Genomic DNA, 12,216 nt, shown 5'->3' on the forward strand with positions numbered 1-12,216 from the left:
GTAATAGGAATATCTTGAGCCTGACAGGTACATTCTGGTTCAATGAAGAATGTCAGTGAGCTCTTAAATGAAAGCTGGGTCACACTGGTCATTATCATCATTGCCAAATGTATGTGCAAATACTATGTAAGGAGTTACGTGTGTATACATACACACTGAAAATATGTTCTTCGATTCTGTATCAAGGTATGAGTCACCAGAAGAGGTGAAAAAACAGGCTGTCAGATAAGAAATGTTCATTCACCTCTCCTTCTGTCAGAATGTAAATTAAACATGTTAAGAAACCCGACGGATGCCCACTTATATACAAAGCCAAAGAGATGTGAAGTAAACAGGGAAGCAGCACACAAGAAAAACAAGCCATGGGAGAGCGGACATTGAACTTGGCAGTATAAATAGAAGGCAAAGAAGACACCTCCTTGTCCTGGAAGTAAACAGGCAGTGTATTCATTCATGAAAACCGGATCTCAGCTAACCTTCATTGTAAAGGTGCAAAAGACCCTGGGTGAGAGACTGTCTTTAACAGGAGTTTAACCTGTTAGTCTCTAGAAAGCCTGTTATGATTGTCTTACATGTAACCGTTTGTTTTTAATACTTTACTCATTATCACTTGAATGTTTGATAATAAAGTTATTCATGTCTACACTACAGATATACCTAACTGCTATGGTGTCAGAAATGCTGGACCAGAGCTGAATCTTACAGCCTGGTGTGTACATGATTGATGGGAACAGCAGACCAGGTATTTATGTGAGTAACCAGTGATGGGGCTGGATATTACAAGCATAGCCCAGAAGAGAGCACTTGAATAGCTAAAAAGCTGGCAGTGTTGGGAAGCTGTCGCTGAGCTCAGGACAGGCAAGGCTCCCTACCACAGGAGGCAGGGGGTAAAAAGGTGAGTCACAGCTCTGGGTACCTTGAGAACCATCACCACAGCACTCCCCTCTCTCTCAGGCTACAGGCCAGAGGGCTTACACACAACTAAAAATGGATTCTGAAGCACGAGTCCTGCAATTCCCTCTGTCTGTGGGAGAATCGGTTTTGAGAATCAGAGCCTGGCCGGGAAACAGAACTTCCATCCTGTGATTCATAGATTCATAGACTCTAGGACTGGAAGGGACCTCAAGAGGTCATCGAGTCCAGTCCCCTGCCCTCATGGCCGGACCAAATACTGTCTAGATAAATTTTGAGTTTTTGAAAATGAGATTTCCTAAATCAGGATGAAAACTAAATTGTTCCTGAGACTGAAATTCCAAAATAATTGTTTCAGAAACAATAAAACGTTCACACTTTCTGGACTTGCCAGTTGCCTGCTGTGTGGGTGGCTGGGCTGTCCAACTCCTTTGCCTTCTTGAGCTGCTGGGAAACTAGCCTGCTGGCAAGCATAGGTAGCCCCCTGTGACAGGCAGACAGCCATGGAGCTGAGGAGCCAGGGATCCCAGGGAGCCAGACAGGCTAGCAGGAAAGTTGATGGAATCAATACGTCCCCATGGAACATTTCCACTGGAAAATGCTGATTCAACAGAACTGAAAACTGTTCTGTTGGGAAAATTTCAACCGTCTGTATTTTGCATGTATAATATAAAAGCACTTTTAGCTTTTTTTAAGTACTTTGCAAAAGTATTTATATTTTATAGATGAGGAAACTGAAGCACTAAGGGCTTGGCTACACTGAAAACTCCAAAGCGCTGCCGTTGGAGCGCTCCCGCGGCAGCGCTTTGAAGTGCGAGTGTGGTTGCAGCGCCAGCGCTGGGAGAGAGCTCTCCCAGCGCTGCATGTACTGCATCTCCTCGAGGGGATTAGCTTGCAGCGCTGGGAGCTGCATTCCCAGCGCTGGGGCACTGTTTACACTGGCGCTTTGCAACGCTGTAACTTGCTGTGCTCAGGGGGGTGTTTTTTTCACACCCCTGAGCGAGAAAGTTGCAGCGCTGTAAAGCGCCAGTGTAGCCAAGGCCTAAGAAAGGTTAGGTAACTTGCTCAAGATCCCATTACAAGTCATTGGCTGAGCTGGGAACAGAAACCCGGGGTGAAATCCTGCTCTCATTGATTTCCATGGATCCAGGATTTTATACCAGGTCTTCAAGGGAAGGTTGTCCGCAAGCTTATTTGATTAGTAAATAGATTGTGTGAAAGTGAGAGAGAATCTTTAATTTCAGTTAAAATGCTATATGTTTTTTTTAAAATATAAAAGCCTTACATAAAATTATTAAAATCCTATGCAATTTGTTAATATATTTTTCATACATTAGTGTTTATTAAATCTAAGTTATATTTGTATACAAGGAAACAATTAGATCTATTTATTTCCTGCTAGTCAGGCCTCATCACAAAAGGAGGCCTTATTAGAGTGTCGAAATAAAATCTCTAACTAAAGCACTATCAAAGATCTACAGAGGAGGGAGAGGGGGAAAAATGGGCAGTCTTTAACTCTCAGGCCTGGTCTACGCTATGCGTTTAAATCGATTTAATGGCCGTTAAATCGATTTAACGCTGTACCCGTCCACACTACAACGCCCTTTATATCGAAATAAAGGGCTCTTTAAATCGATTTCTGTACTCCACCCTGACGAGAGGAGTAGCGCTAAATTCGATATTAACAGTTCGGATTACGGTTAGTTTCTGCTTGCCCGCGTGGAGCTTGATCAGCCGGCTGGCGATGCAGTCTCAATCCATAAGAGCCCAGCAAGGACCATACAGAAGATATAGATCTGATCGTGATGGGGAGACAATCTGTTGTATCAGAGCCGTTACAGACCGACAATGCAGGTTGAAAAAAATCTCCCGTACACAGCGCTGGTGACAAGCGTAACGGAAGCCAGAGACTAAAATGGACACTCATGGATGAGGGGGTACTGAGGACTCAGCTATCCCACAGTCCACATAGCTCTTTAAATATTTCATTCTTGGCTGAGCCCCAATGTCTGTAGGTTCAAACCTGAGTCTGGCGTGTTCGGACAGCTCCTAGTTCTCCCCCCCCCACGTGAAAAAAAAGGGAAGAATCATTCTGACTCTTCATGTCACCAGTGTACTGAATGCTGTGGTAGACCGGGATGCTACAGCAGTGAAGAGCGGTATCGCTCCTCTCCCTCTCCCCTCCCGGGGTAACGGTGAGAAGGACTGCCCACTCCTCGGAACCCCATGCCGATAATTGTCAATATCGAGAGCATTATTTTGGTTCTCCAGTAGATAGGACAGAACGGCTAGTAACAGCTTCATCATCGAAACTGGGGGCTGAAAATTTTGAAGCAAAATTAGGATTGACTCGCTTGGCAATAGTCAATTCCTCCTTATGGTTTCTAAAAATAGAGTCCGTCCTGCCTGGACTGTCATAGCCCCGGAGGCTGCCTCCAGTGCCTCCCCCCACCTCATTTTATCTCACTAAAAGTCTCTGTTTCTTATTCTTGTATTCCTTACACTCATGACACAAATGGGGAGGGGCACTGCCCGGTGCCCAGGAAGTTGAGGAGGAGGGAAGCAACGGTGCGGTTCTTGCGATGCGAGGTCTGCAGGGGCAACCCCTGTGATACTGACACGGAGCACTGTGCCTCGATACACTGGATCTCTACACTTGCCTATTATCTAGCAGGACGGACTCTATTTTTAGAAACCATAAGGGAGGAATTGACTCATTGCCAAGTGAGTCAATCCCAATTTGCTTTCAAAAATTTTCAGCCGGGGCACTCATGATAGCAGCGGACAGTACAGAGAGGGAGAGATAACCGTCATCTCATTGCAGTTTTCTCTGGCAGTAGAGGTACAGAACGACAGGTAACCATCTCTGCTATCATTGCAAAAGCAAGTGAATGCTGCTGTTAGCGCTGGAGTATCGCCTCTCTCTCCACGGCATCCAGTACACATACGGTGCCGGAAAAAAAAAAAGCTGAACGGGCTCCAGGTTGCCGTGCTATGGCATCTGCCAGGGCAATCCAGGGAAAAACGGCGTGAAAGGATTGTCAGGTGATGTTTCCGGAGGAAGGAATGACTGACACATTTACCCAGAACCCCCTGCGACCATTAACATTCAACCTGAATTCCAAGAGGCAGGGGAGACTGCGGAACTATGGGATAGCTACGGAATGTGCTACCACAAGCAACGCTTCAGAAATCGACGTTAGCCTCGGAGCATGGACGCACAACGCCGAATTACTGTGCCTAGTGTGGCCGCAAGAAATCGAAATTATAATATCAGTTTTATAAAACCGATTTTAGCAAATTCGATTTTATCCCGTAGTGTAGACGTGGCCTCAGGCAGCCCTTGCAAGCCCAGGCTCCTGCAGTCAGATGCATACATTCATCACTTGTACAGAATTGTATCAAAGGTTTGTCCTTTGATAAAACATCTGACTCTGTTACCTCGATATTATGCCCGGCAGCTTCTTCTCAATGAATTCCAGCATGCATTGGTGCTCTGTCGAATTCTCAAGGAACAGACGAAAAGATTCAAGATATCGGCTGTGGTCTGAGAGCAAGCTCCTCATAGAAGATGCCATGTTTGGTTTCTTATGGAATACACAAAAGAATGGAGTAGGCTTTTTCCTCCCTGCTTTAACTCTTTCTTCAGCCCTAGTAATGAATCAAACACACACAGACTCCAGTTATAAGTTCCCCAGTGTCTCAGACTGGTTCAGAATGTCATGCCAGTGCTGTGTCTGGTCTGAACACTGACAATGTGCTTGTATAATCGGCATAGCTACATTATTGCTGGACTTTGCTCTGAGACGTTGGCCTGTTGCTTTAGATTAGAAACAGAGCTCTGGAAGGAGTTTCCCTTATAAAGTGCATGACACTATGCTACAATAAAAGCCCTAGTTCAGGTCTGAATAACAGTTACAAATCATATATAATCTCCACTGACAAAATGTCACCATTTTATCACAGTAGTGGGGTAGGATTCAATTAAAATCTACACAGGTTATTTGCAGGGGAGGGAAGGTATCTAAATAGTAGCACTTGAATGTGGAGATTGGAAGGAAGCTAGGTATAAACTCCCAGAGAAGCTAGGAATTGTTATTTCTTACTTTCAGCCATTTGGTATTTTTATAGAAGACTCTGAGTAGTGGTATGTTTGTAGATAAGTTGTTGAAAACTATAACAGTCTAATAAACAATATTTTATTTATGAAGAACCTTTCATCTAAGAAGATTAAAATGCTTCACCAGCATTAGTTAGTTAAGTCTCACAAAAGTCATTTGAGTTACGAGTAAAGCAGTAGTTTTAACCCCATTTTACAGATGGAAAAAGTGGAGTAAGTGACATGCCAAAGTCACAGAGAGAGTCAGTGGAAAAGCTAGGAATTGAATCCAGAATGCTCAACCTTAGTCCTGTGCTCTAACCAACAAACATTGCTTTTTCTCTCCTCTTCTGCTACTGTGTATGATGGGGAATATTGTGGCAAAATACACTATATGAATAGGCTATGCCTGTGAGCAAACAGAACCGAACAGATGCTTCACTCATTTTCCCCAGCTGGCTAGCAGTTCTTTGCTCCATTATCCCTGTGTGGAGTCATTTGCCTAAATGTTGTTTAAACCCCTCTCCAATCCCCTGAGCTGAACTCCCCACAAAAGGAATGGTTAAATAGAGTCAAAGCAGTTACCTACCTTTTCCGATGAGCTCTGGAATCAGATCAGCCAGCTGAGTAGAGCTACAGTACCGTATTTCCTGGACTTGGTTGCTGTGCAACCACTATAGCAGCCAACGGGCTCCAACTCTGCTTTGTTACCTCTACTGAGCATAAATGGGAAAAATATAAAAGGCAGAGTTTTAGCTGGGTTTCTCTGTGTGTTGGGCCCACCTGTCTGCAGGGCATTCGCTGAATTTGTATACTTAGGCAAATCTTTGTTGAGTAAAGTAAAAGAGTTTCAGCTAGTGCATATGCTGTGAAACTGGGATGCCTCTTCCTTTCAGGGTGTTGCACCACTACATTTCTCAAAACTCTCTCAATGAGCAGTTCAGCAGCCATTTTGTTCTCAAAGTTGCCACAGCACATAACAGAGAAGAGCGACGCTATACTTTCCTCTAGGAGCTGTGTGGCCAGGAGCAACCCTGGAACTTTCACTAGAAGCTCCCACAGCACAGATGGGAAAGCTGTGCTGTTGCTGCTTACATGTCTATAGAAACTTGTGCCACTGTGCTCAATGGGTATTTTGGCAGGGAAGGATCCTGCTGAGCCCGTCCAAGAGAAGATAGCTCCCCACCTCCTTCCAGCCTGTTGATATGCCACCCGGTGGAGAACGTTGGAGTGATTTCCATAGGTTCCAAGAATGGGGGCGCATATCAACAAACCCCCCAATCATGCCCAGCTGGGATTCATGGGATAGACACTTACAGTGGTACTGTACTGTGTCTGCACTAGGGAATTGTCCCTGGCCCTGTGTGATGCCTCCAGAGCCCCGGTACCCCGCTAGAATAGGGGCAAACTCTCTCCCTATTGCTCTCTTTGAGGCTTTCTCTTAGGGTTTGCCATGTCACTCTCCCAGGCCTCACTCTGTGCATATTTCTAGTTCATCAACAGGAGTAGAAGCTAATTTTTAAAGTATCCAGACTTTTCTTGGAATGCTAAATTGTTGTTCCATGGGTAAACCAGTAACTGCCACAGACAATGGGATTTCTTTTAAAAAAATATTAAGTTTATTGAGTAGCCCCAAATCTGCCAGCTCCACCTGTGACTTCAATATACTTTTAGATGTGTTATTGCTATTGAATGACTCGGATGAAATGGGCTTAGTGGTCTCACTTCAGCCCCCAATGAACAGTACCCTATACTGTGAAGACCATCACCATAAACAGATGTGTTATTGCTATTGAATGACTCGGATGAAATGGGCTTAGTGGTCTCACTTCAGCCCCCAATGGACAGTACCCTATACTGTGAAGACCATCGCCATAAACAGCACTCACTATGGTCCCTAGCAAACCATGGAGAAAACAAAGGTACTGATTCTCCATACCTTACAGCTGGAGATCCATGTACATCAATGCCAAACAGCTGTAAAAAGCCACCATTCTGATTGGGTAGCACCAGTGGGGTTCCTGAAATGCTGTGGGACAGGCACCCTTTTCAGAAACAGTGACTGGTGGCACACCAGGTATAGATCAACTGCATGACAAGCATTTAAGGTCCTTGTACTGCAAGGCCCATTTGTCTTTAGCAGCTGGTGGGTCCCATTCAATAAGCATTCAGGCACACAGCTCAAACAAAAGGATGATTCTCTAGATCCCAAATACCTTAGGCTCATTGGCTTAAACAGTTTCAATTAACAATTATAATATAGTATCTGGGGTAGTTCTAGCCTTCTGAGAAGTCCAAAACAAAATTATTACTCCTCAGGCCTAATACCCTGAGTGAGAGTTCTTGGTCCATTCTTCCATTAGAAGTAATTAGGTATTGTCAAGGTCACCTACCCAATGTTCACTTCTGTGGTATGGGAGTCTCTGGGCACTGTTTATTCACGCTGAAACAGTGGTTCCCACACAGTTCCTGCTCCACTTCCACTTGACTGGTAGCTAAATTAAAAAAACAAGAAACAAAACCTCAGACAACTGTCCCAGCTCTTCATGATCTAGCTACCAGAACCCAACCACTTTCAAGTCCTGTGCTCCTCCAGATACCTTAACCTCACTGACCCACTCTTGACAAACCATCCTCCCAACTGGCATAGAAACTTCTCCTTCCTACTGTCCTATGACCACATTCATTCACCTATGTTAGATTCAGCATAGCATTTTACACTTATTTTTGGAAACGATAGTATTGCACCTGTGTAGGGAAAGGGAGGGTAACTACATTTCAGGTAACAATTCCGTCAGTGGTGTAAGTGCTGGGCCAACTCTACCAACCCCTCTAAGGTTCAGTATACCTAGGTGCGTAAGGTATGTAGGCTAGAGTCTGACCTCAGTTACACCTGGGTAATTCTGCAGCAGCTATTGAAAGTAACTGAGTTATACTCAGGGTCAAAGCAATCAAAATTTGGCCCTGCTCATGAAAGTTACCTAGAGACAAGAAAAATGACTCAATCCATCTGAAAAGCCCCTTGAAACTTTCAAGTACCCTAAAAGCACTCCAAGAAAAATGTTAAATAAGTATATTAGGGGCAATATTGTGGAGCTCTTACTCATCCTGATAAGCACTTACTCAGGCAAGCAATCTCAGGAAAAACAAAACGTCTGATCATGTGATTAAGGGGTCACCAGTGTAAATAGGTGCTCCAAAATCTGGCCCTCACACAGCAAACTACATGGGCTCAAGTAGCTGTGAAGCACTTAGTCCCTGTTCATTGTTGCAGGGGATTGTTTTAATGAGCCTGTTTTTGTTAGATAAGAGCTGTAATCTTGCCTATGCATTAGAAAGACAGACTAACAAATTGCAGCTAAATTGACTCCATTACATGAATTACCAGCCCTCAGGCCAACAATTCAGTATGTATTTGGTGCACTCAAGTGAAATTTGCAATGAATAAACACAGAATAAAAAGCAGTTATGCATTAGGAACCATGAAACTGTTCACGCTGCCACATATCCAGACATTCAGACACGCATATGGATCAGTTTAACTGATAATTGTTTTCTTTCTTAGATGCTCAGCAATGAAATCCTCCAACAAAATAGAGAACTAGGGGAGATTTCAACACAGACAAATTAAAATGTTGCCAGAATTGTACAGGTTATAAGAAAGCAAAGTAATATTTGAACATCCACGGGGGTTATGAAACACACTGTGTACCACCCATAAGAAAGAATGGTACATTCCATGTTGACACATTCCTTTGCTCAGTCCACCAACTTATTCTTTAGTTTAAATGGAATAACGCAGGCTCATACTATTTGGTATTAAAACATTTTACAACCTTCAATCTTCTAAAAATATTCTACAGTTGTTAGTCTTTTTACAGTATAGGATCGTGATAGTCAAGGTTTTTATTTGTATAATAACTATAGTAGTTGCTGTGATTTAATTTGCATGTTTATTTTGTACAACTACAGTGATAAGAACAGAATAAATTCATTTCAGGTTAGATACAGTTTAAGGAATTTATCTTGTTCATTTTATTGATTGATTGATTGATTGCAATTTGGCCTGCAATCAGTTAGCTTAGAAGTGGGGAAAGAGGAGGAGGAAATTAATGCTACAAACAAACCACTAATGATAGTTATGCTCATTTGGACAAATTCCCCTAACTGATAATCAAAAATTATTCTGGACATGTTTGGTTTTGTAAATTGTAGGCTTGAGTCTGATCTTACACTAGCATAATTGACATTACTCCTGATTTAAACGGATGTGAATTAGACTCTCACTGAACCATACAGCAAAACCTTTTAAACCCTTCAAAACAGAAAGCAAAGTGAGCACTCCTCAAGCAATTGTAAACTGGTTGCAACAGGAAAGCATCTATTTCTACAGATTTCTTATTGCTGAATGCTACCAAAATATGGATGACATTAGCCTTCCTTTTTGAGAACTTCAGTGAAAAATACTTTGAAGCCTGTGCTTCTCCTGAAAGCATTTGTACTTACGTGAATAAAGTCTGTGCCTTAAGAGGGCCTGCGGGTTCAGTTTCTCAGAGTGTTGCTACAATGTGCAGGAAATGGACTCTGAATCAAAACAGCTTATTTGTTACAGGCCGATTATATCCCCACCCATAGAATCAGGTTTTGGCATAAAGCCATTCTAGTATTCCTGCTCAAAATGAAGCAACACAACCTTTAATGTGGTCTACAACAGAGGGCCAAATTCTGCTCAGTTTCACTGCTGTAAATCTGGAGTAGTTCAGATTTTTATAAGTGTAACTGTAGAATTTGATTCTTACCATTTAAACAGAAATATAATTAAGAGTGGTAGTTTTAATAAGAGACTGCACCTACTTTTCAAACAGAATAAAGTATTTTATCACTGAAAGAACCTTATACATATTGAGCAAGCCAGAATATTAAGCAGTTAAACCATATGAGAATTACTGACATCTTCTAGGACTCCATCTTCAAAGCCTTACTCAGTCATACTCAAATTCCTGTTCACTTTTATACAAATTTGCCTGAATAAGTACTGGCAAAAATTGCATAAGGATGTCAGGATTTCAACTACTGCCAATTGTTTACACACAGTTGTCACAGACCCTAGCAAGTGCCCCTTCCTGGCCACCTGCCAGGACTGCTGTGACTGGAATCCTAGCCTCTGTACTCTGGGTCCCCTGGGTGTGTGATACTTCTGGGGCCTGAACAGGGTTCCCAGGCCCTCTCAGGGTGCAGACCCTTCTCTGAGCATTGGAACCTGCTGTGCAGCCACCTACCCACCCTGGGAGCAACACTGACTCTTCAGGCTCCCCAGTACATAAAAACACCCCTCTTCCAGAATATCCCCCCAAAGTGTGAAGCTTCTGGTTTACAGTTGACCTCTCTCAGGGGCAACATGGTAATTCTGAATTCTTAACTTATACCAGTAGGCGGGCTTTGCACAGATTCTAGCGCCATTGCTCGTAACAGATAAAGCACCAACAGTACAGCTCATATAGAACACAATACAACATCCTAAACACAATGTAACTCTCTCATAGAATCATAGAATATCAGGCTTGGAAGGGACTTCAGGAGGTCATCTAGTCCAACCCCCGGCTCAAAACAGGACCAATCCCCAACTAAAGCATCCCAGCCAGGGCTCCGTGAAGCCTGACCTTAAAAACCTCTCCTAGCTTAGTCCAATTTCACGATCCCACTTCTACTGTTCAGATTTGGGGGGTTGACTTGGGTCACTTCCAAATAAATCCATGCAAAAATAAAAAGGGGGGTCAACAATGAGCCCTGAGTAAAGAGTTGAACCTTTGCAGTTGTGATGATTTGGGCTCTGTCTGTACCCTTCTGATTGTGGATGACTTATGAAATTCCTGTGTCATGGAAAGCCTCGGTGGATGCCCATGAATTAGCGGTGTTATGTCATGTCTCTCCCAGGCCAGAAGAGATATATGGGGTGATTCCCAGCACTCAATGATTGTCTAGTCAAAGTAAAACATCTTGAGGAAATGAGTTGCTTTAGCTGAGAGAAGACAACTCTCCTCTTGTCTGGAGGGTTTGGGAGTTGGAAAGATACCAAAGGCAGAACAAAAAGAAGCAGGTGACCCCCAGGATGAATCTTTAAAGGATTTGCGAGTAAAGTGGATGGATACAGGGGAAAGTGGATGGAGGTGGAACTCATTTGCATCAGATTAAGATGATGGGGCTACTTCAGGGCAAGGTAGGCAATGGATGGTGGACCCTGCCTGCCTGAAAAAGGAGAGATTGGTCCCCAAGGGTGAATGGACTATAAGGTGGATAGCAAGCTAGCTAGATCATCGGACTACAGTAGTGATCAATGGCTCCATGTCTAGTTGGCAGCCGATATCAAGTGGAGTGCCCCAAGGGTCAGTCTTGCGGCAGTTTTGTTCAATATCTTCATTAATGATCTGGAGTTGGTGTAGACTGCACCTCTCAGTGAGTTTGCAGATGACACTAAACTGGATGGTGGTAGATATGCTGGAGAGTAGGGATAGGATACAGCGGGACCCAGGACAAATTAGAGGATTGGGCCAAAAGAAATCTGATGAGGTTCACAAGGACAAGTGCAGAGTCCTGCACTTAGGATGGAAGAATTCCATGCACTGCTACAGACTAGGGACCAATGACTAGTCAGCAGTTCTGCAGAAAAGGACCTAGGGTTACGGTGATGAGAAGCTGTTATATGAGTAACAGTGTGCCCCTGTTGCCAAGAAGGCTAATGGCATTTTGGGCTGTATAAAGTAAGGGCATTGCAGCAGATTGAAGGATGTGATCATTCCCCTCTATTTGGCATTGGTGAGGCCTCATCTGGAGCACTGTGTCCAGTTTGGCCCTACACTGCAAGAAGGACGTGAAAAAATTGGAAAGAGTACAGCGGAGGCAACAAAAAGATGGGGCTGGAGCACATAAACTTATGAGGAGAGGCTGAGGGAACTGGGATTGTTTAGTCTGCGAAGAGAAGGGTGAGGGGGGATCTGATAGCTGTTTTCTGCCTGAAGGGGGGTTCCAAAGAGGATGGATCTAGACTGTTCCAGTGGTACCAGATGACAGAAGAGGAGTAATGGTCTCAAGTTGCAGTGGAAGAGATTTAGGTTGGATAGTAGCATTCCAGTGCTTCACCACCTTCATTAGGAGGCGATGAAGCACTGGAATGGGTTAACTAGGAAGGTGATGGAATCTCCTTCCTG

The 12,216-nt window shown here is 43.6% G+C and overlaps 1 protein-coding gene across 4 annotated transcripts in view; it reads right to left on the reverse strand.

Moving 5' to 3' along the window:
- Positions 1-9,597, reverse strand: part of HNMT (histamine N-methyltransferase) — a 75,444-nt gene extending 65,847 nt beyond the window's left edge. For 2 of the 4 annotated variants that reach the window (XM_075070250.1, XM_032797129.1), the window contains exons 1-3: positions 9,518-9,591; positions 5,601-5,727; positions 4,354-4,499 (exon numbers count right to left, since the gene is read on the reverse strand). In XM_075070250.1, coding sequence (XP_074926351.1) covers positions 4,354-4,490 — 137 coding nt within the window. In that variant the 5' untranslated portion in view covers positions 4,491-4,499; positions 5,601-5,727; positions 9,518-9,591. Of the gene's footprint in view, positions 1-4,353; positions 4,564-5,600; positions 5,728-7,404; positions 7,507-9,517 lie in introns of all 4 variants that reach the window. The other 2 variants (XM_032797128.2, XM_075070249.1) reach the window with 2 other exon arrangements.
- Positions 9,598-12,216: the final 2,619 nt, after the last annotated feature.

This window comes from Chelonoidis abingdonii, chromosome 10 (assembly GCF_003597395.2).
Source record: "Chelonoidis abingdonii isolate Lonesome George chromosome 10, CheloAbing_2.0, whole genome shotgun sequence".
Taxonomy (NCBI): Eukaryota; Metazoa; Chordata; order Testudines; family Testudinidae; genus Chelonoidis; species Chelonoidis abingdonii.